General features: G+C 44.1%; 1 protein-coding gene across 3 annotated transcripts in view; it reads left to right on the plus strand.

Annotated features, from left to right (window-relative positions):
* Positions 1-21,435, plus strand: part of LOC121827513 (MHC class I-like protein MILL1) — a 36,069-nt gene that overhangs the window by 12,576 nt on the left and 2,058 nt on the right. Inside the window, exons 2-6 of one of the 3 annotated variants that reach the window (XM_076571182.1) lie at positions 14,575-14,838; positions 15,061-15,333; positions 18,319-18,606; positions 18,709-18,840; positions 19,453-19,738. In XM_076571182.1, coding sequence (XP_076427297.1) covers positions 14,575-14,838; positions 15,061-15,333; positions 18,319-18,606; positions 18,709-18,806 — 923 coding nt within the window. In that variant the 3' untranslated portion in view covers positions 18,807-18,840; positions 19,453-19,738. Of the gene's footprint in view, positions 1-14,574; positions 14,839-15,060; positions 15,334-18,318; positions 18,607-18,708; positions 18,841-19,452; positions 19,739-21,435 lie in introns of those variants that run through there. The other 2 variants (XM_076571209.1, XM_076571153.1) reach the window with 2 other exon arrangements.

The raw sequence follows: 21,435 nt of genomic DNA on the forward strand, positions 1-21,435 counted from the left end.
ATTAATATGAAACTCACATCACCCTTGTAGGGGATATTCTGTCTTTAAACTTTCACCTAAGCTGGGCAGGTGGTGGCACATGACTTTAATGTTGAGTTGAGGACCAGGCATGGGAAATAGAGAAAATGGGAGCTAAATAAGACAAAAGAAATAGTTGATGCTTTATGCCAATCAAGTTTATTAAGAAGTGTAACATCTTATACACTATTTGCAGGATAAAAATGGCAAAGGTCAGTGGAGATGTAAGTCAGACAATGTTGGAAAAAGAACACAGGATACTACAGACACAGCTCCCTTAGGACTGATGACCACTACCCAAAGGGAGGAGCTGGGTCCCTGGAAACGGCAACCTTGACTAAAGGCACTCCAAGGCTCCAGGATAGTTCCAGCCTTGCCAAGCCCACTCCTGGACAAGGACACAAAACCAAAATTCCCTTTGTCTTTCATCAGGACCTCTGAGGAAGTCTTGAATTGATCTGGATCCTCACGGTATTATAGTGGTCCTGTCTGTCTCCCACCATGGAGATGAAGGGGTTTTATGGCAAGTGAAGGGACCAAGTGAATGGGGAAGTGTGGGGAGAAATGTGCATAGGAGAATCCAGGCAGGTGTAGGCAGGGAGGCTGATGGAAGTTAAAGGTACAGCTGAATCATTCTGACAGGCCTTCCATGGTCCATGTTCTGTTAGAGTTTACATAAGATTGTTTAGATATATGGAAGATTAAACCAATCAATTCCAGAAACCAGTAAAGCCTAGTTTAGTTTTCTCAGTGGCAAATTTTTGAGGTTTTACTTGATTGTCTCTGTCAATGTCTCACTATGTGGAATCCCTAGAGCCTGTCATCCTCCTGCTTCAGCCACTCAAGTGCATGTGTATCCACCCCCAAATACAAGTTCATTTCTTTTAAATTTGTTAATGTATTTTTATGTGTCTGGATGCATTGTCTACATGCTTGTATGTCTAACACATGCATGCAGTGCCCTCAGAGGCCAGAAGAGGGTGTTGGATCCCCTGGAACTAGAATTATAGAGGGTTGTTAGCTACCACCTGGGTGCTGGGAGCCAAATACAATTTCTTTTCTAGAGCAGTGTTCTTAACCACTGAGCTATCTCTCCAGCCCTTAGGTAAATTTCTTAAATATTTTAGAGAACTTGACAGGTTTTTCATAATTCTTTTTTTAGTTCAATGATTTTCTATTTTCTTTTTGTTTTGTTTACCTTCTTAAATTTCTTATTATTTTTTCATTTATTTATTTGGGAGCACAGCTCATGCTGTTCATATCTACCTATGAGACATTGAGGCATGGAATAATCTGGTTTCAATCTCTCAAGGCAGAGCTGACTGTGGGAACCTATGAATTTATCTCCCCAGGACCCCATACACTGTGCTATGAACTCATGACTTGGTCTCTGGAGGGGTTTGGACAGACCCAGTTCTTGGCCCTGGGATACTTTGATGATGAGCTCTTCCTGTACTACAAGGTAGACAGCAGGAGAGCAGAGCCCTTGGGGCCCAGCATCAAGGGACATGTGCATGAAGATGAATTTCTAAAAGTCTTATTAATTAAAACAAACCCAGGAGCCAGATATTGGGGTGAATGCTGAAAGATCAGAAAAACAGAATAAGCCACAGCTAACCTCACCTTGCCAATTCCTCAGCTAATCTTGTTTCCTCAAACCGGAAGCCTCTGTGTCCTCATCTGAATGGATCTCAGCTGAACTGCGGCTAAAAGCCTAAAAGCTTAACAAACTTAGTTCCTGGTCCTCACGCCTTATATACCTTTCTGCTTCCTGCCATCACTTCCTGAGATTAAAGACGTGAGTCACCATGCCTGGTGGTTTCCAGTGTGGCCTTGAACTCACAGAGATGTGGATGGATCTCTGCCTCCCAAGTGATAGGATTAAAGGTGTGTGTGTCACCATTTTCCAGCCTCTATGTTTGTCTAATGGCTGTTCTGTTTTCTGATCCCAGATAAGTTTATTAGGGTACACAATATATTGGGGGACACAATATCATCACATTTCCCCTTTTTGTCTAAGATAATAAACGAAGCTTATAACTATATCCAATAAGTATATACAATATATACAGTCAAGAATTACATTAACAATGTCTAGTCCATTAACATTTGACAAATTCAGACAAAAATTTTCATTATTTATCCTATTTTAGTGGGTCCAATACAAAATTTATATATTATATACAAAATTCCAGTCAAATATAAAATATTTAAAACAAGTAGTTCTTTTTTTAAAGTAGATTCAAAAATCTACCTTTTTATCATATCCATATTCTCTCTTTTTTCTTTTCTGAGTAGATTTAAAAATCTACCTTATATCTTCTCTTTTTTCTTTTTAGAGTAGATTCAATAATCTACCATTTTATCCTATTATATCTTTTTTTCAGAGTAGATTCAATGATCTACCTCATATCTATATCCTTTTTTTTCTTTCTTTCTTTTTCTTTTTCTTTTTTTTTTGGTTTTTGGAGACAGGGTTTCTCTGTGTAGCTTTTGCCTTTCCTGGAACTCACTCTGTAGCCCAGGCTGGCCTCGAACTCACAGAAATCCACCTGCTTCTGCCTCCTGAGTGCTGGGATTAAAGTCGTGTGCCAAAACCACCTAGCTTTCTTTCTTTCTTCCTTTCTTTCTCCCTTCCTTTCTTCCTTCCTTCCTTCCTTCCTTCCTTCCTTCCTTCCTTTCTTTCTTTCAACCAAGAACCCTGAATCTAATCTCTTTTGTTTAGCTTTTCTTTTCTCCTGACCATTAACAATTAACAAGAGCCCCACACCTTGGTGGTCACAGGATGCACCCTACCTGCTCTGAGCCCCACTGGCAGATGATATCCAGAGACAAGAAGATGACTGGTCCCTATCTGATGTGGACCAGGCCATCACACCATCCAGGCAACTTTGGGCTGTGAGCTTTAGAGAAACCTGACCACTGGGGGCTCCTGGCTCCTGGGCTGCAATGGGCAGGACTCCCTCATCTTTGACCAGAAGACTCTCACATGGAGAGTCGCTGTGCACTCCACCCAGCAGACCAAGCCCTTCTTGGAGATGTGTGCACCCAGAGCTGATCAAGTTAAGACTTTCTTGAAGTACATATGTCCTGCTCAGCTCCAGAGATGCCTAGCTTCCTTGAGGAACTTTCTGCTAGATATAGGTACTAACTGTCACCAGAGTTGGTTCATAGCACCCAGGGAATATTCCTGTGGACAAGAGGCTCCTTCCCATGGTACTTGTGGGAGTCCATGGGGTTAGTGTCAATACAACTTTTTGTGAAGTGAGAATTTGGTGCAATGTGTGTGTGTGTGGGGGGGGTGTCTCTGATACTCTCTGAGAAGGTGGCAGGCAAGCTCTTGAGGTGTTAACAATGGGAGAGGTATGTATGAAAACAAGCAATGAGAAAGGGAAGCAGAAGTAGTGTGGGGCGTTTACCCACCACCCCCACAGCTTCCCAGAGTTTTCTTGAGTGCGAGCAGCAGGAAATATTAGATAGAAGGATTTATAGCGGAGAATCTTGCGGAGATAAACAGATAGAAAATAAAGGATAGCCTCGAGAGGGCCTGGAACCTATTCCAACGGGCCCGGACTGTCTTTGGTCCAGGGTTTTTATAGAGACGCCAAGGGGTGGAGCAAAAGACCTCCTCCCCCAGCACAGCCAAGTGCAGGCCATCTCAGACACCTGCACTCAGGCCCGTGGTCCTGATCATCCTCTATTCGGACCTGCTGGGTAAAGCCACGAGGAACCCCAGAACGGGCTCCCACAGGTCCCCCCTTCTTAATATATAAAAAAATAACTATTAATGGCTTACAGCAATCTCCATAACTGTTACACCTCCCAGTATGGGAGTAGAGGATGATATAAATGGCATTTCTCTTTTGAATTAGGTCCAAGGTGACCACAGCAGTCTTAGCTGCCTCAAGCCCTTTCTAAACCAAAACTCTTAAGGCGACTACAAACTTAAAGAATCCCTTAGCTTCATCATTACCATTAACAGGTTAACATAAATATTGCTATACATAGTCACAATTCTCTCAATCTTACAACTCAAAGCAAACTCTTAACAGAACCATTAGAATTAGCATATATGGTGCTATATATAGTTAACAATTGTTTCTGTCTTACAACTTTAACTCAGTCGTTTGAATTTTCTTGTTAACAGAACATAGGAAAAACTTCGATGTATTCACATCAAATTTAAACATTTCCTCAATTCCACAAAGCCAGGGTGCATTAATATCAATAGGTTTCTGCGAACATAATTCAATCTCATAGCTCCTCCTTTTCTTTATAATTTTTAAGCAAAATCTCAAGCCTAGTTAGAAAACCCAAACTTTTCTGTTTAAACAGTTCCATTTGTAACACAAAACCAGTTCCATAAGTAATTCCATTTTTACATAAACAGTTCCACAAAACAATTCATAAATCTCCAATTAATAAAGCATATATGCATACACAAAATTGCATCTCGATTCTAAGTAGAAATACATTTCTTCATTTAAACAGTTCCATTTTTAACCCAATTCCAGAAAACTGTTCCTAGGTCATTACTATAAGTAAGCTCAAAATTGTCCCATTGCAATGAAATCTCTATTGTTCATTTCATTTAAGTACCAAAATTCAAATGATAAATATTGGTACTAGCCTTCCAAATTTGAAGAAATCCATAACCAAAATGTTTTTGTAATTTTATCTCATTTTAAGTTCAAAAAGTTCAAACAAGAAATAAATTCTGGTATCAGGCTTTCACTTCCAAATATGAAGAGACGTTTTTCAACCAAAACTTTTTGCAGTTAATTTTTGTTCAAACAAGCGTCTCTGCAACTTTTGTTCTCACAGACAGACCTTTTTAGTTCTAGTAATATTTTAAACCGCACCGTTTTTGCTGTTAGCTCAGGTTTTTCTGTGCTGCATTGATATTCCATGGATCTCAGCTGCGGATGCTTTGTGCTGGTTCTGGCCTCCGCCATTCTTAGCTTCTTAGCGGCTTCTGGAGCTTTTGAAACCATTCAGACTGCCTACCTTGCAGTCTACTAGGACACTATCTCCTGTGTCTCAGGTGTTTTCACCATATACATTAATAGACTCACACTTAACATTTACACTTTTTCACAAACTCACATATAACATTTTTTGCCTTGCAAAGCATTTAGACTCATATTCAACATTTACACGTTTTTACAAACTCACATAACATGTGCTTAAGCATAAACTCACTCAACATTACACATTTTTACAAACTCACATATTAACATCTACTTATTTATACTTTAAGGAGACTATAGAACTACTTTAGCAAATATATTTCTTATTAATTCTCATATACTTATATTCATTCCATCTTATTTCTTATTTAAACTTACATTTACAACTAGCATCTTACAAGCTTATTACTACATGTCTTAAGACTACCTTAGATACTTCTTACAAGCTTATATTCTTAAAGGAACTCTACAGATCTATTTTACAAACTTATATAGGCTACCATTAGCATATATCTAACTTAGCAAACACCTAAAGATTTCTTAACAGATCTAACAAGACAGAATTTTTACAAACTCACATATCTTATATTCGTCTTTCTACTTCTTACTTAATTATTATCACCATCTATCAGAAAGATTCTCTTAACTAGACAGGAAGTACGTACATCATTTCTAAAGTTTACAGTTTATAGTTAGCTTTGTTATAAAGCACTGGGATTTAGTGAGTGTTGTCATTATAGAGTTGTGATACTTGTTGCTAGGGGACTGTAACATTCTCCAGACAAAGCCACACCCCAAAGTTGCCAGTTCTCTCAGCCGTTCCGGACCAGCAGAGATGCACTGTCAGCGGTAGACAGTTTTTAACTAGAGGCTGTCCCTTCACCCAAATTCATAATAGTTCCCCTAAATGCCTCAATTCAGACAAACGTTTCTATTACAGCAGTATTTTTGGGTCGTTCTACCGAAAAACTTCACACTGAGGGTGAAATTACCATATTCAGCTGCTGTAAAGCTCTTCGCCAAATACTGCACAGCTATTAGGTGGTCTTTTAAGGATTTTAAAGTGACTTGTTTGCTCTTATAGGTAGCTTTTTGTCATCCAACTGCCGTAAAAACTTTGCACAGCTATTAGGGTAAATAAGGCATTTTACCAACAGAGCCCCAAACCGCAAGGCACCTAGTTCCGTACCCTTTCAAGTTTTCACTGGAACTGACACTTAAACCCTTAGACGATTTTTCCTCCTTATTCTTAAAAAAGCTGTATTTTAAGTTTACCATGAACGTATTTTCGAGCTGACAAAAGTGTTTCAGGGCAATGTCGCCATCTTTAGCAGAAAAACTACCTTTCCCAAAATGCATTTCCCTTATATCAGTCCATAATAATATCAGTCCCATATCAGTCCCTTATATCATTTCCCATAGTTCTTTTTGGATCTGAGAGTCAACTGGTTCTCTTTTACCAGACTTGCTTACAAATTCTTGCCCGGGAGGTTTGAACAAAGTTTTTTTTTTTGCTTTTGCAATGTGAGATTTGAACAAGCATCTTACATTTTCAGCTATGGCACATTGGGAGGTTTCTATTCTCTCCTCAGCTGGCTTTAACAGGTGTTTCAACTTCATCAGACACTGGCCCCCCCCATCAGAAACACACCTGCCTCGTTAGCGCGCATTGAGGCTGGCATTTCTGATAGCAACTTTCCTCGGGGCTTGTGTTTATTTTAGCCAGTCAGTGAAAACCAAGATCATTTACAACAGCTTTTCCATAGCTCCTTCAGAGATTTTTTCTCCCACTGATCTATCTCATTTTGCTTGCTCCTTCCTTCCCCAGATGCAGAGCTTCAGGTATCTGCAGCTCTGTAACTCTGCTAGCTGCCTTTGGAGGTAGGGGCTTTTTTTTCTCCCCCCAATCTGCCTCAAACTCTAGCAGCTTTGTCAGGTCATGCATTTTCTGGGGAGGAATCTGTCCCCTCTGTTTCTTCAGAGTCTTTCTCCCAGACAGTATCCAGTTTGGTCTCAGTTTATCCCCTCTACCCCAGAAACAGTTTCCGACACTAGAGCGGCAGCTTTCCCTGCTACTGAAGGTAGGGGCTTTTTGTCCGTTTTCGGGGTCTGTGTTGTTTGCGTTCATGAATCAAGCTTAGCGAGGGAGGTTTTCGCCATCTCTAAACTCCCATTAGGACAGGTGCTTTGCCTCATCAGGCCTTCACCTGGCCCAGTCCCCCAGTGGGTTGTGTTTGTTTGTCCCTGTGCTCAAGGACAGAGCTTATGCCAGAGGCAATCACCCCTCAGGGCTACACTCCCTCATCTCAGGGAGTCAGTTGAAACAAAGCTTTTCTCAAAGAGATGCTTTCTCTGACAGAAAAGAAAGCTTTATTCCTGGATAGTTCTGTTCTGCCCTGGCTGGTCTCTTTCCCCAGACAGCGTTCTGACTCGGCAGCGCAACTGCTTCAGACCCAGTTCAGCTTTACTGTTTTCCCAGAAAGGTCCTTTCTCTGATAGGAAAGCTTTTTTTCAAATTTCTTTTTGTAGTTGTGGACCTTTCAACCCCGGACTTGTAGGAAAGTGGACAACTGTGCTGTTCCCACCGGCTTTAGCTTTGTTTATTAGCAATCTTCCCCTGGGTCCTGCACCTTCCTGCCTCAGCTCTGTGCTCCAGGAAGTTTACCACTGCAGGAACCCTAGTATCCCCAAAATGCACTCCAACTGGCCAGTTGCATCTGGGTTTTTGGTCAGAAGCAAGGATACAATGCTAACAGAGTTTGCATTGCTTCAGGGGATCTTTGCATTCGTTAGGATGATTAGGAGCACACCTTTTCATTCTGAGAGGCTCACTCAAACAAAACCCTTGATTCCTCAGCTTCGCTGTAACTGAAAAGCTTGGCGTTTTTTGCTTTTCTCAGATAAAGTTTCCTGCCCTTTGGGGCTCTCTGTAGCTCTTCACCCTTACTCTCCCCAAGCGTTTCCCTCAGGGTACTCTGACCCACTGTCTTTCTAGCTTGAAGAGACAGAGCTTGGAGGTTTTTAGAAACTTGTTCCTGCCTCCTGCATTGCAGGGAGGATTGTTAAAGCTTGAAAGAGAACTTAGAGGTTTTGCTGTCTTAGGAGGTTTGTTGTTTTCCCTTCGAGCTAATCACAGGTGGTCCCCATACTAATATCTTCAGGTGATTCTAATTTTTGTCCTTCTGAAGGAGAAAGTTCTGAAAGGCTTTAGTTTTTAAGTTTTTCAAGAGCTTTTGAGAAAGATTAAGGCTTTTTAGAGAGTTTTCTCCCCCCAAATTTTCCAAGAAAAGCTTTATAGTTTAAGAGAAAGATTTTTTTCCCCCAGGAGAAAGACCAACTTTTCCCAAAACTTCCCACCTTTAAACTTTGACTTCTTACACCCCCATTTTTGCCTCAGGGAGAAATTACTTTCTCCTGCCGCTTGGACTTAGCATTTCAGCTGTCCCCAGGTCAAAAGCTTCCATAGGAAACTTTTTCTTCCCCATAAGCTCAGAGAAGAGCTTTTTTACTACCCGTAAAGCCCAAAGAAAGATTTTTTTTCTCCAGTTTGCTTTCAAAGCCCCCAAAGTTAGAAAATTGAAGAGTTTTTCTGTCTAGTTGCCTTACTTATTTTTTCCTACACAATCTTACACTTCTAAGTTTTTCCTAAACTATATTACTACCCTATACCTTATACTTATCACAGATAGAAATTGAGAAAGGGATAGAAGATAGAAAATTTTGACAGAAGAGAATTTCGCTGCAGCATCGGACATCCTTCCAGTCCGCTTTCCTTTTCTCTCGAGGATAAAACCCCTGCCTCACCAAAAATATATATATATATATAAGTATATATATTCCATAACACCGGCATGCCTTTCCACTGGCAGGGCTGACTCAGCACTTTCACCAAAAACTCTGTAATAAAACTATTATTTTCCTTTATCTTTAGTCCCTATTACTTTGTCTTAAGTCCCTGTTCATTTGTCTTTAGTCCCCCCTTTTTTTTGTCCCTTTTTTCTTTAGTCCCTTTTTTCCCCTTTCTTTAGTCCTTTTTTTTCCCCTTTCTTTAGTCCCTTTTTTTCTTTAGTCCCTTTTTTTCTTTAGTCCCTGTTCACGGCGCCATTCTGTGGGGCGTTTACCCACCACCCCCACAGCTTCCCAGAGTTTTCTTGAGTGCGAGCAGCAGGAAATATTAGATAGAAGGATTTATAGTGGAGAATCTTGCGGAGATAAACAGATAGAAAATAAAGGATAGCCTCGAGAGGGCCTGGAACCTATTCCAACGGGCCCGGACTGTCTTTGGTCCAGGGTTTTTATGGAGACGCCAAGGGGTGGAGCAAAAGACCTCCTCCCCCAGCACAGCCAAGTGCAGACCATCTCAGACACCTGCACTCAGGCCCGTGGTCCTGATCATCCTCTATTCGGACCTGCTGGGTAAAGCCACGAGGAACCCCAGAACGGGCTCCCACAAAGTAGTATCCCTTACACCAGGGAGGTAGAGAGGAGCCATGATGGGTGTGGGGACCAGGTGAAAGGGGAAGTGGTGGAGGCTTTGCAGAAGGTAAGTGTCTAAACAAGTGTGGACAAGGAGTTAGTAGACTCAAGGACATTGTTTCAAATTTACCCTGGGTTTACCGAACATGTTGTCATATGCTCACACTCCATTGTCCAAATTCTACTACAGTTGGAATAAGAATGTTGGGTTTTGTTTGTTTTTTTTTCCCAATTTAACTTCTTATAGATTTTTTGTGGATTTCATATTATGATCTTGATATCACTCATCTCTCTTCTAACCCTTCCCTTCTGCCATCTACCCTTCAACCTCCCCACCTAGATAAAACAAAATAGAATTCAAAAGAAAAAGAAAGAACAATCTCAACAAAGAATCTAGTGTGACACAATGAGTCACATTAGTCTGCATATCTTACTTGAAAGTGTTCATTGCAATGAGTTACTCATCTGGTTTCAAGATTTCTGGGTTTGCTACACCACTGACACTGGGTGCTCCCTGGGGCTCCTTTTGGATATCCTGTTGTTGTCCTGTGTCATGGAGATCCTGAAACTTTGGGTCTGTAGGGCTGGCCCCTTCACAGGTTCCAGCAGATCGTAGAAGGGGTGGATGATGGGAGGGGCCAACTCATAGCCCTGGTTCTGGGCCTGGGTGATTGCTGGTTTGCTTAGCCTGCCAGATATTTCTCATCCTGGACACCAGGGTATCCTCTCCAGCTCCACCCTGGCTAGCTCACCCTATGTAGTATGCAGAAAGGGGCTAGGCATGTTGTCCTTCTCATGTCTCCCAAGCTGGCTTGCCAACACCAACACCACCAGCGCCAGCTTTACCATGTTGCCTAGGAGAGGTATAGGGACCACTCTTCCAAGCACTGCAGCCAGGGAGGGGCAGAGCCAGCCCTTGTACTCTCATGATCCAGGGGACCAGCCCTCTCACCTGCCGCAGGCAGCAAGGATTGAGGAGTAAGGGAAGACATCTCTTCTCTGCCCACACTGCACTACGACAGGCTAGTACTGGGGCCATCTCTCCAACACTCATGCTCTCCCGAGCTGGCTCACCCACACCCTCACCAAGAGGGGAGCTCTACTGTGTTGACAAGGCAAGGTGCAGGTCCTGCTCTCCTGAGTGCTGCAGCCAGAGAGAAGTGTCAGGCCAGTGCACTGGTCCTCATGCCCTCAGGGCCAGCTGACCTGCTCCCCTGCCAACAGTCATCTCTGTCAGGATGCCCAGGTGAGGTGCAGGTCCTGCTCTCTCCAGTGCTTCAGCTGGGGGGTTTAGGACCAGTTCTCCTACTGCTGCGGCCAGTGAGGGGTGGGGCACAATCTGTGCAACCCTATCCCCTCTGCTTTGGTGGGAACAGGAACCCCAGACATGACCGTGGCTGCTGCTGGGCCATCAGCACAGATGTGGCCCTTGCAGGCAGCTCAGGCCTGGATATCACCATGGCCCTGGGTGGTAAGCAGGTCACTGACCTCTGTACACTCCTCAGTGCCTTCTCCTCTCTGGATCTGCCTCCATTCATAGGACATGAACCATTCTGTCTCTCTCTCTTTCATACCACGCCATATATTTGTTCACCATAATAGAGCCTATCCACTCAGATCGGCTCCAAATCCCATCATGAGTCCTAACTTTCAGATGCTACAGGTTTCTTTGGTGGAATTCCCATCTTCTAAACTCTTTAGATTTTTCATTGTGGTTGTAGAGACTGGATGTACAGCCCCATGCATGCTCTCACTCTTAGCTCCAGCTCCTTAGTTCTTCGGGTCAATACTCCAGTAAAATTCTTTGTACTTTCATGTATTTCATATGTTTTTTGCTACTTTCTTTATATATATACTTGATCTTTTCAAAGGATTTTTCTGGACCTATGGAAATGATCCTGTAATGTTGTTGTTTACTTTTTATTCTTTTTTTAGTGGCCCACCACCCAGCTCCCAAATAAATTCACACATGCAGGCTTATTATTACTTATGAATGCCTGGCGTTAGCTTGGCTTAGTTTCTAGTCAGCTTTCCTTATCTTAAATTATCCCATCTACCTTTTGCCCCGGGGCTTTTCCCATTCTCTTGCTTCTGTAAATCTTACTTTCACATCCTGGCTTGTTGACTGTGTAGCTGGGTGGCTGGCCCTTCATGTCCTCCTTTTTTCTGGCTCGTTCTCCATCACCCTTTCCATATTTCTCCCTCTATACATTCTCTCTGTCTGCCAGGCCTACCTATCCTCTCTCCTGACTTGCTATTGGCTGTTCAGTTCTTTATTAGACCATCAGGTGTTTTAGACAGGCACAGTAACACAGATTCACACAGTTAAACAAATGCTACACAAACAAAAGTAACACACCTTAAAACATTCTAGTACAATCCTGGGATTTTCTTCTGTCTGCAAGCCCATGATTAGGCCTTATAGCATTTGCTAACTTACATATGATAAACTATTCCTGCATCTCTGTAATAAAGCCAACTTGATCATTGTGGAGGATGTTCGTGATATGTGCCTGTATTTGGTTTTCAAGTCATTTATTCAGGATTTTGCATGTGAGTTCACTAGGGATACTGGTCTGTGATTTGGGGATTTTGCTGTGTCTTTACTTGGCTTGTGAATGAGACTGATACTGGCATAGACCAAGTTTGAGAATGTTCCATATGTGTCTTTTTTTTTAATTTAAGAAGAATTGGCTCTAGATGTTCTTTAAAAATACAGTAGAATTATGCTGTGAATCCATATGGACCTGGATTGTTTTATTGTGTGTGTGTTTGTTTGTTCATTTGCTTTTTTCAGAAGAATTATCATTACTTTTTATCTCCCCTTTATTATGGTTATATTTAGGCTATTGATCACTTCATGGTTTAACTTTGGTGGTTTGACTCAATCTAGAAATGTACCCCTTTTGTGGATTTTTCAACATCATAGAGTAGAGGTTTTTGAAGTATTCCCTTATATTACTTTGAATCACATAGTATACTCCTTTGTCCAATCAGCTGTACTAGCAAATGTTGACTGCAATGAGTCACGGATCTGGTTCAAAGTCTCTGGTTTCTGGTACACTGTCATCACTGCAACCCCACTGAAACTCCTCTGGGATATCCTGCAGCAGCCCTGAGTTATGGTTGTGGAGATCCCGTGAGTATCTTTCCACAGGACCAGTCACTTCAGGAGCTCCAGCAGGTCCTAGAATGGGTAGATGTTAGGGTGGGCCAACCCAAGGGCCAGCTGTGGGTCTGGGTTCTACCTGAACTGGACAGTCTGGGCCACAGGGACCATCCACCTCAGGTGAGGGAGAGGAGCCAGGTCTCCTATTTAAGTATTTACAGCTCTGAAGGGAAAGGTATCCCGGCTTTCAGAAGCCAGGCTATACCTATGGCTATGGTCTGATGGTGGATGGTTTACTCACAAGAATGTGCTAATCCTGGTCCTCTCCCAGAGAGCCATTAGAGCTCATCTCTATTCCACTCTACTAAGAGAGTTTCCCTGTAGAGATGTCTCTTGCCTCTCTACTCCAGTGAAAACTGCTACTTCTCAGCCCCACTCTGCTGGGGGGAACCCCTCCTCTCAAGAAATATAGCAGTTTGCTCCTGCTCCTGCAAAAATGGTTACTTCTCTGTGCATCTCCACCCCAGTGAAAGATCTTCACCCAAAACTCATTCAAGAAATTTATTGGGAGGGAGGAATCCAGACGAGTGGCTGCCTCTGCCAAGGTGGAAAAAGGCAAACTCCCAAGGAACAGACACAGGGCCTACACAGGGCTTCTTGGCGGCAGAGTTTTTCCACAGTGGAGATTTTCAGGGTAGTAACTGGTTAGATTTCAATCATGCATCTTGGACAAGCTCAGAGATTGGCTGATTTCATGCTCAGGGGTGGGTTGGTTTCATGCTCAGCTGATCGGGGCAGAGAATGTTTCTTTGGCTCTGGTTTCAGGGACAAAGTGTGTTTCTTTCACTGGCTCTTCTTAACCTTCTGTCTCCGTTTTCAGGGCCAAGGTGTGTTTCTTTCACTGGCTCTGGTTCCAGGGCCACAGTGGGTTTTTTGGCTCTGGTTTCAGGGTTAGGGTGTGTTCCTTTGTCTGGCCCTTTTACCCTATACCCTATGCCCATTACATTAAAGTCATTTCTCCCTTAACTGTGGTGAGCAGTGAGGCCATCTACCCCAAGTGTGGAGCCAGTTCTCCCATGAGGGTAGGGACCAGCTCTCTTGCTCAGTGTCCAGTGAGGGGCAGGGTCCCTTTCCCCAGGCCCACCAATGGCAGGGACCGTTCAGCCTGGCCTTCTGATTTCATCACCCATGGGTTCCTATGGCTCACTGAAATCCCACAGGCCACAGACATCAACACCGACCCCAGGCACAGCTGGACCATGGACCCAGACATGATCCTCAGCAGCAGCCATGTCTGGATGTCACCATTGCCCCAGGTGGCAGAGCAGTCCACTCAGATTGGCATGGCCCCAGCAACACTGTGGCCCTCAGACACAAACATGTCCCCAGAACTCAGGTATCTGCATGGCTGTCCATGGTAACAGGAGGATGGAACACCAACACAGACCCTAGCTCAGTGGGGTCACAACCATGACATGGCCCTCAGAAGCAGCTCTGGCTGGGACATAACCATTACATTGGTAGCACCACAGGCCACTCAGATCTGTATGATACCAGTTGCAGCACAGATTGTTCTTGGGCACCAACATGGTCCTGGTCAACTGATCAGACCCAAGGTAACCACATAGACCAGTTGCAACAGGAGCCACAGACATTGAATCAAACCCTGGCTGCTGTAGGGCCAGAGACATGCACATGACTCTCAGACCCAGATAACACCAGGGCCGTGGCTGGCAGCAGAAAACACCCAGAGTACCATGGTTTCATGGTGCCAAGGCCATCAGACATCAGAAGGACATTTTACATCTCTCTACTACAATCTCTCCTTCTGACTCTCACTCTATTCACCCCTTTTCTCTTTCATGCTCTAACAAAACACTCCTCTTGGCTTCTCACACTCACACAGCAACACAATACAGTCTGAGTTCAGTTCCTCAAGGCAGAGCTGACTGTGAAAACCATGAAGTTGTTAATTGTGTCATCTTTCTCTTCCTCTCTCAGGAACCCATACTCTGCGCTATGACCTCATGGCCTTGTCTCTGGAGGGGTCAAGGGAATCCCAATTCAGAGGCCTGGGATACATTGATAATGAGCTCTTCCTACGCTATGACAGCTACAGGAGAAGAGCAGAGCTCTGGGGGCCTAGGATCAAGGGAAAAGGAGGAGCTGAGATCTGGACAAGAGAGACTGAGGACATGCAGGAGAAGGAGGAGCAACTCAGGAGGATGCTGACTGAGGTCATGACCCAGAAGGGCCAGCATGGAGGTGAGTAGGCAGAGGCAGAAGCACAGAATTCAACTCTGGCCTCTAAAGTCAGGGTTGGGGGCTGGACACAGCTGGGATGAATGGTTAAACTAGTGATGCTTCTGTGAGGGATGGAGGACCTGACTCCTGAGAGGTCACAGAATGCGCCCAACTCACCTTAAGACCAGAGGGAAATAAGGTCCTTAAAAAGTAAGGTGACAAGTCTCTGCCTGGTATGGCCAGGCATTCACACCCTTCAGGCAACTTTCGGCTGTGAAACCCAAGGAAACAACACTGGAAGCTTCTGGCACTTGGGCTACGATGGGCAAGACTTCCTCACCTTTGACCAGAAGATCCCAACATGGAAAGTGTCCATGCCTTCAGCATACTCATCCAAGACAGTCTGGGAGAGACATGGCCCCACTATGGAACAAGTTAAGACTTTTCTGAATGGCATATGTCCTGACCATCTCCAAAGATATTTGATTTATTTGGGGAGACAATTGATGGATACAGGTACTGACTATGGGTGGGTGGGTCCATTCACTGAGTTTAACTGCATCTTACCACAGTGCTTATGAGGTACTGGATTCTCACTAAATTAGACAAGCATCACATAGTCTAAGGTGACACCCAAATGGAGTGTGGTAATCTCCAGAGCCACTGTTGTACACCTTAAGTGGGGAAGCTTAGGTATCTCTGGCATGAGTGCATAGTTATAAGTCCACAGAGGTCAGTAATTTTAGATTTCACTCAATTGCCCCCACTTTCTGGGGTACTCACTTTGATGAACTGAGACAACTGGGTGTGTGGAGTCCTGTCCCTTAGATGGGGTCATCATGATGGGGAGTTGAGATAAGAGACTTCTGTACCTGGAGCTGGTTCACAACCTATTCTGTGTCATGGGTCAAAGTCATTTTGCTCTTGTTCTGGTCTTGATTAAGGAAGGTCAAGTTCAATGCTGCTTCTTCAATTTAATCTTGTGACAAAAACACAGAGCAGTAGGGGCCTTTGGGTCCTTGTGCTCACAGATAAGCACCAGGGAACCAGGAGAATGATTAACACAAAGGGTTGTCTCTTCAAAGGGAGAGATGTTTTCCACCCAGGAATCTGAGAGCAGAGAGACATGGTTAAGAGCCTTCTGACCTTTGAGCAATCTGTATGGTCAGGGCACACAGGCTCTCTAAGACCCTTATCCTAATCTTGTTTGACTCATTCAATCTACAACACTATCCTCCTCCAGATCTTCATCATGAACTTGCTTATCTTGAGCCTATTTCTTCAGTTAATCTATAGGATCTATTTTTATGGATGATGTCACCGGTCCCTTACAAGACTTTTGATGTAGTCATGTCTTAAGCGTCATTGTGTACACAGGATTGAATTATCTCCAGAAATCTTTTTTTCTAATTATGAACTTAAATATGCCTAAAACAATCTACCTGAGATCAGACTCTCAAACTTTGAACTAACACTAGCTACTGCTCAGTGTTTAACCAGACTTCCTTCTTGCCTTTTGTGAATTGACACTCTCTGCTGGGCATCATGTACACAAAGACCCCACAAAGAGTGTCCACAGAAACCAGTGTGGTGTAAGGGCAGTCAGGATGAAGAAACCACTTACCATCCAGGGATCTTCAAGGGGAAAAACTTACAGCCTTAGGCAAACAATCAGGACCCTGGTCAGTTCCCCGTCCTGGGAAGGATGGTCCATTACTGTGCCATAGGAATGCAGAACAGACTTTCTTTTCTTCTATGAAATAAGGAGCTACTGTCAACTGAGATCAGGTGTCCAGTCCCTGTAGACCAGGTGGCTCTTTGGCCCATCAGTGTCTATAAATTTTCTACATCATAAGCTGAATCATCTGGCATCTGACAGTGAGATCTTCATATCCTCTCAAGTTCTCCAGATAGATGGGGACTGACACTCACAGAATATCAGGACCCTAAGGAGTTGTTTGTGAATATCATACACTCATCTGATCACAGGTTGCCTGACTCTTAGGGAGAGGAGGCAGGAGGTAAATGTCCACAAGGTGACACTTTATAATAACTGGTTTGTTTCTGCCCTCAGGTTCTCACCAGAAAGGATTTTTGGGTCTTCACCCTGACTGAGCTCTGCCTTGTCTCTCAACAGGTGTGCAGGAGATGACTATGACCCACCATAGCTCTACAATGTGGTGGCATACTCTGACCTGCCTTTGTTTGTTTGTTTGTTTGTTTGTTTGTTTGTTTGTTTGTTTGAGACAGGATTTCTCTGTCCTGGAACTCACTTTGTAGACCAGGCTGACCTGGAACTCACAGAGATCCACCTGCCTCTGCCTCCCAAGTGCTGGGATTAAAGGCTTCGCCACCACTGCCCAGCCCTGCTTTGTTTTTAATCTGATCTTTGCCACTTCCCCCCAAGAAGGGGCTTGAGAGATGGCTCAGTGGGTAAGAGCACTGGTTGCTCTTGCAGAGGACCCAGGGTGAATTCTCAGCATCCATGAGGGGGCCTAAAACCATTTGTAATTCCAATTCTAGGGGATCGAATGCCCTTTGCTGACTTTTTTTTTTCCAGACAGGGTTTCTCTGTGTAGCTTTGCACCTTTCCTGGAACTCGCTTTGGAGACCAGACTGGCCTCGAAGTCACAGAGATATACCTGCCTCTGCCTCCCGAGTGCTGAGACTAAAGGCGTGCGCCACCGCCACCACCACCCAGCTCCTTTGCTGACTTTTATAGGCACTAGGTTACACATGGTACACATACATTCTTGGAGACAAAATATTTATATACATAAAATAAACTAATCTAAAATATTTAAAAGATCAAGTTTCATATTTTTATTTGGCTTTATTTTATTGTTATTTTTTATGCAGAGTCTCATAATACCTCTCACCCGCACTCATCCACTACCTGCCTCTTCCTTTCTAGTGTTATGATAATGGACCTGTCTGGGATCTGAAATGTGATGTTTAAAGCTTTAGATAAATCTTGTAACAGAAAATAGAGGTTGTCCTGGGACATTTGTGGAGGAAGAAAGATACTGGTCATTAGTTTTTGGCCAACTCCAGGAACAAACAATCATGGCCACAGTCAGCTGACTATACTTAGAGAGTCCCTCACCTGTCCCCTAGTGACCGATGAGCTGACTTTGTCATCAAGAAAAGGCACGGGCACCACGGTCTGATCTGTGGCCCCCATAGACACTGAGCCTCTGTCCTCTCAGTGCCTGTTGTTCATCTATGACCTGTGTTGGAAAGAAGAACTGCTGGCCGGTGACAGCAGGGACACCCTGTCCTCTCATCATCAGCATGTAAATAAGGGATGGATCCTCAAGGGCATCAAGGGCCATTGGAGCTGAGCCCCAGCCTCCCACAGTCCTATAACCACTGGGAGCTGTGCCATCTAGTGGGCAGGGGGGTGGGCAGTGAATGTGAACTAGATGATTCTTCTGGGCAACACTCCATTCAGAGATTGAAAGGTCCTCATCTTAACTGACCCACTTTATCATCTCTCAGGTTCCCCAAACATGACAGTGACCAGCAAAGTACACGAATTGGGCAAGATCACCCTGACATGCTGGGCTTTTAATCTGAAACCACCTGTGGCCACTCTGGCCACTCTGGCCTGGCTTCAGGATGGGAAGCTGGCACAGCAGCACACCTTTGGCCCTGGGACCATCCTGCCCAGTGGAGATGGGACCTACCAGACCTGGGTGTCTATTTGGGTTCTTCCTGGACAGGAACCACATTTCACCTGCCGTCTGAGGCACCGCAGCAAGAACGTTGAAGTCCCTACACTCCTTGGTGAGGAAATAGGGCAAGCAACACTCTAAGGGGGAGGGGGGGAGGCAGGGTCGGGAAGCCCCTGTGGAATACAATCACTACAGCTTTTGTTGTGACTTCCAGAAACTCAAGCCAGGAAACCTGTTGAAGCCACCAGCTCTGCTTCTGCTCTTGTGGCTTCTGCTTTTCCTGCCATGTTGGTGTTTCTAGCCTGCGCCTAGAGCAGCAAGAACACACAGGACAGCAAGAGACCAGGTGAGCCTCCCTGCAGGGTGTGAAAGGGGGTGACAGGCCCTTTCTTCTCTTTGTAAATTGTACAGGTAGAAAGGCAGTCACATAAGCGACTTTTTGCCCCACTGGTGAATGGAGGGATCCAAGTAGTCACCATCCAGGACCTGATCACCTCCCCCGCTGTTGGCAGGCAGCGCCCCCTGGTGGATGTACCGTGCTGCTTCCCATGTGTTCTTAGATGCATTGGGAAACACAGGGACAGGAAAGCAGGCAGGAAGCCCACAGGAAAGTCCAGATTGTGGCAAACCGCAAGTGTTCCCGCCTCTTCACCAAATATGTAGAAAGCAAACAGCCAAACAATACAGAGGGAGACCTGGTAGCCCAAAAGATGATTGAGAGGCAGGCAATTCACCAGATGATGATGGTGTCTATTGCAATTAGCATCTTGATTCAAACATGGAAACCTCTCCTCAAAAGATATTCATGAATCATCTGGTTGAGGCAGTGTATGTGTACATAAATACAGACATTTAAAGATTTTGAGGATATTTAAATCCCTGTGGTGTCTTTAAGTCCGTATTAATAATCAAATGGATCTTTGAAGATCCAACACAGGACTTCTGGTCTATCTTCTAGGTTGAACTACTCTCTTTCTACCTTCAGCCATGCCAGCCTAAAATGATCATAGCAAAACCTGTTGAATGTTAATACTCCTTCACAATAAAAGGAAGTGAGCCGGGCTGCCATGGCACACGTCTTTGATCCCAGCACTCGGGAGGCAGAGCCAGGTAGATCTCTGTGAGTTCAAGGCCAGCCTGGTCTACAGAGCGAGATCCAGGACAGGAACCAAAACTACATGGGGAAACCCTGACTCAAAAAACCAAAAAAAAAAAAAAAAAAAAAAAAAAGGAGGTGAGCTGGCCCCCCAACTAATTTTATTTTAAAAATAATAAAGGAAAATCTATATATACTACTATAGTGGTTTTAAAAATAAAATTGCTGTAAAGATAAGGAGATAAGGTATAAAAATTATAAAAATATAAAAATTATTTAATGCATAAAGATTGATGTATAAAGATTATATGGATATATGGCTTTAGAATGGGAAACTAAATGGCTTTTATAAGTTACAAAAGTCTGAGTAAGTTCTCTAATGTGTTTAAGGATCAGACTTGAAAACAATACATATGATATTAATTTCTAAGGTCTAAGATTAACAATTACAAAAAATTGGCTGTAAAGTACATCAAATCAAGGTGGGGGTGGGGTCGGGAATCAGGTGGGGTATTTTTGGGGAAGAGTACTGAATGAACCAACGGGAAAGGGGGTATTTCAGGGTCAGTAGAAACCTAGTGCAAAGGAAAATCCCAGGAATCGACAAGGATGACCCCAGCTAACACTCCTAGCAATAGTGGAATCCTACACTGAACTGGCAACTTCCTGTGACCAGGCAAGACTTCCAGTGGAGGTGTCTGGACCCCAAGTGAGCTACATCACTTTAGACCTACACTGTGTTCTGACTATGGGATGTGCTGGGGTAAGGGTGACATAGAGATTGTGAGAGTGGCCAACCAGTGACTGGTCCAGCCTCGGACCCATGCCAAGAGAGTGGGCCACCCCTGACACTGCCTGGAGTGCCAGGACCCAGAGGCTGGATGCCCAGAGACCTAGGATAAAACCAAACAGGACTGTAGAGAAAAATCAAAGTACTGATGCCTAGGGATATTCTGCTATACTCATAGATTGGTGCCTAGCCCAATAGTCATCAGAGAGGCTTCATCCAGCAACTGGTGGAAACAGATGCAGACCCACAATCAAACATGAGGCAGAGCTCAGGAAATCCTGTTTAAGAGAGGGAGGAAGGATTGTGGGATCCAGAGAGGTCAAGGACATCACAAGAAAACCCACAGAGTTAACTAACCTGGGCTCATAGGATTTCACAGAAACTGAACAAACAACCAGGGAGCCTGCACGGGCCTGACCTGGGCCCTCTGCATAGATGTGACAGGTGTTTAGCTTGGTCTTCTTGTGGGACTCCTAGCAGTGGGAACAGGGGCTGTCTCTGCCCCCTTTGCTGGCTTTTGGAACCCTGCTGCTCATATTAGGTCACCTTGCCCAACCTTAATACAAGGTGAAGTGCTTAGTCTTACTCTAACTTGATATGTTGTTGAAAGGGAGAATTTAGCAGCCATCTTAAAAGATGTTCCTTCCCCTTCCTCCTTCTTCCTCCAAAGGTATTTGCTGACCATCATTGTTTTTTAATTAACCAAAAGTTTAACTCGAAAGAGAGTGTAGGAATGCAGCAATAAATCTGAATGTGTCAACAAAAATAGGACATAGGGAATAAAAATTTATGTCTCTATAGATACCCTGAACCCTGTTAGCAATTAGTAATCTTATGTCTCTACCTCATCCCTAGCTGCCGAGGTATGTAACATTCTGCATGTGAACCTTTCCTATATAAACCCCTTAAAGTGAGTGCTCAGGACCTTCCCTCTTTTCACCTACTGTAAAGTGGGGTTGGGAAGGTCCCTGCCTAGGCCGGAATATATGAAACCTTTTGTTCTTACATTGGAAGTCGGCTCCTTGGCGGTCTTGTTGGAGGGGAGGGGGGCTCAT

The sequence above is a fragment of the Peromyscus maniculatus genome, chromosome 1 (genome assembly GCF_049852395.1).
Source record: "Peromyscus maniculatus bairdii isolate BWxNUB_F1_BW_parent chromosome 1, HU_Pman_BW_mat_3.1, whole genome shotgun sequence".
NCBI lineage: Eukaryota > Metazoa > Chordata > Mammalia > Rodentia > Cricetidae > Peromyscus > Peromyscus maniculatus.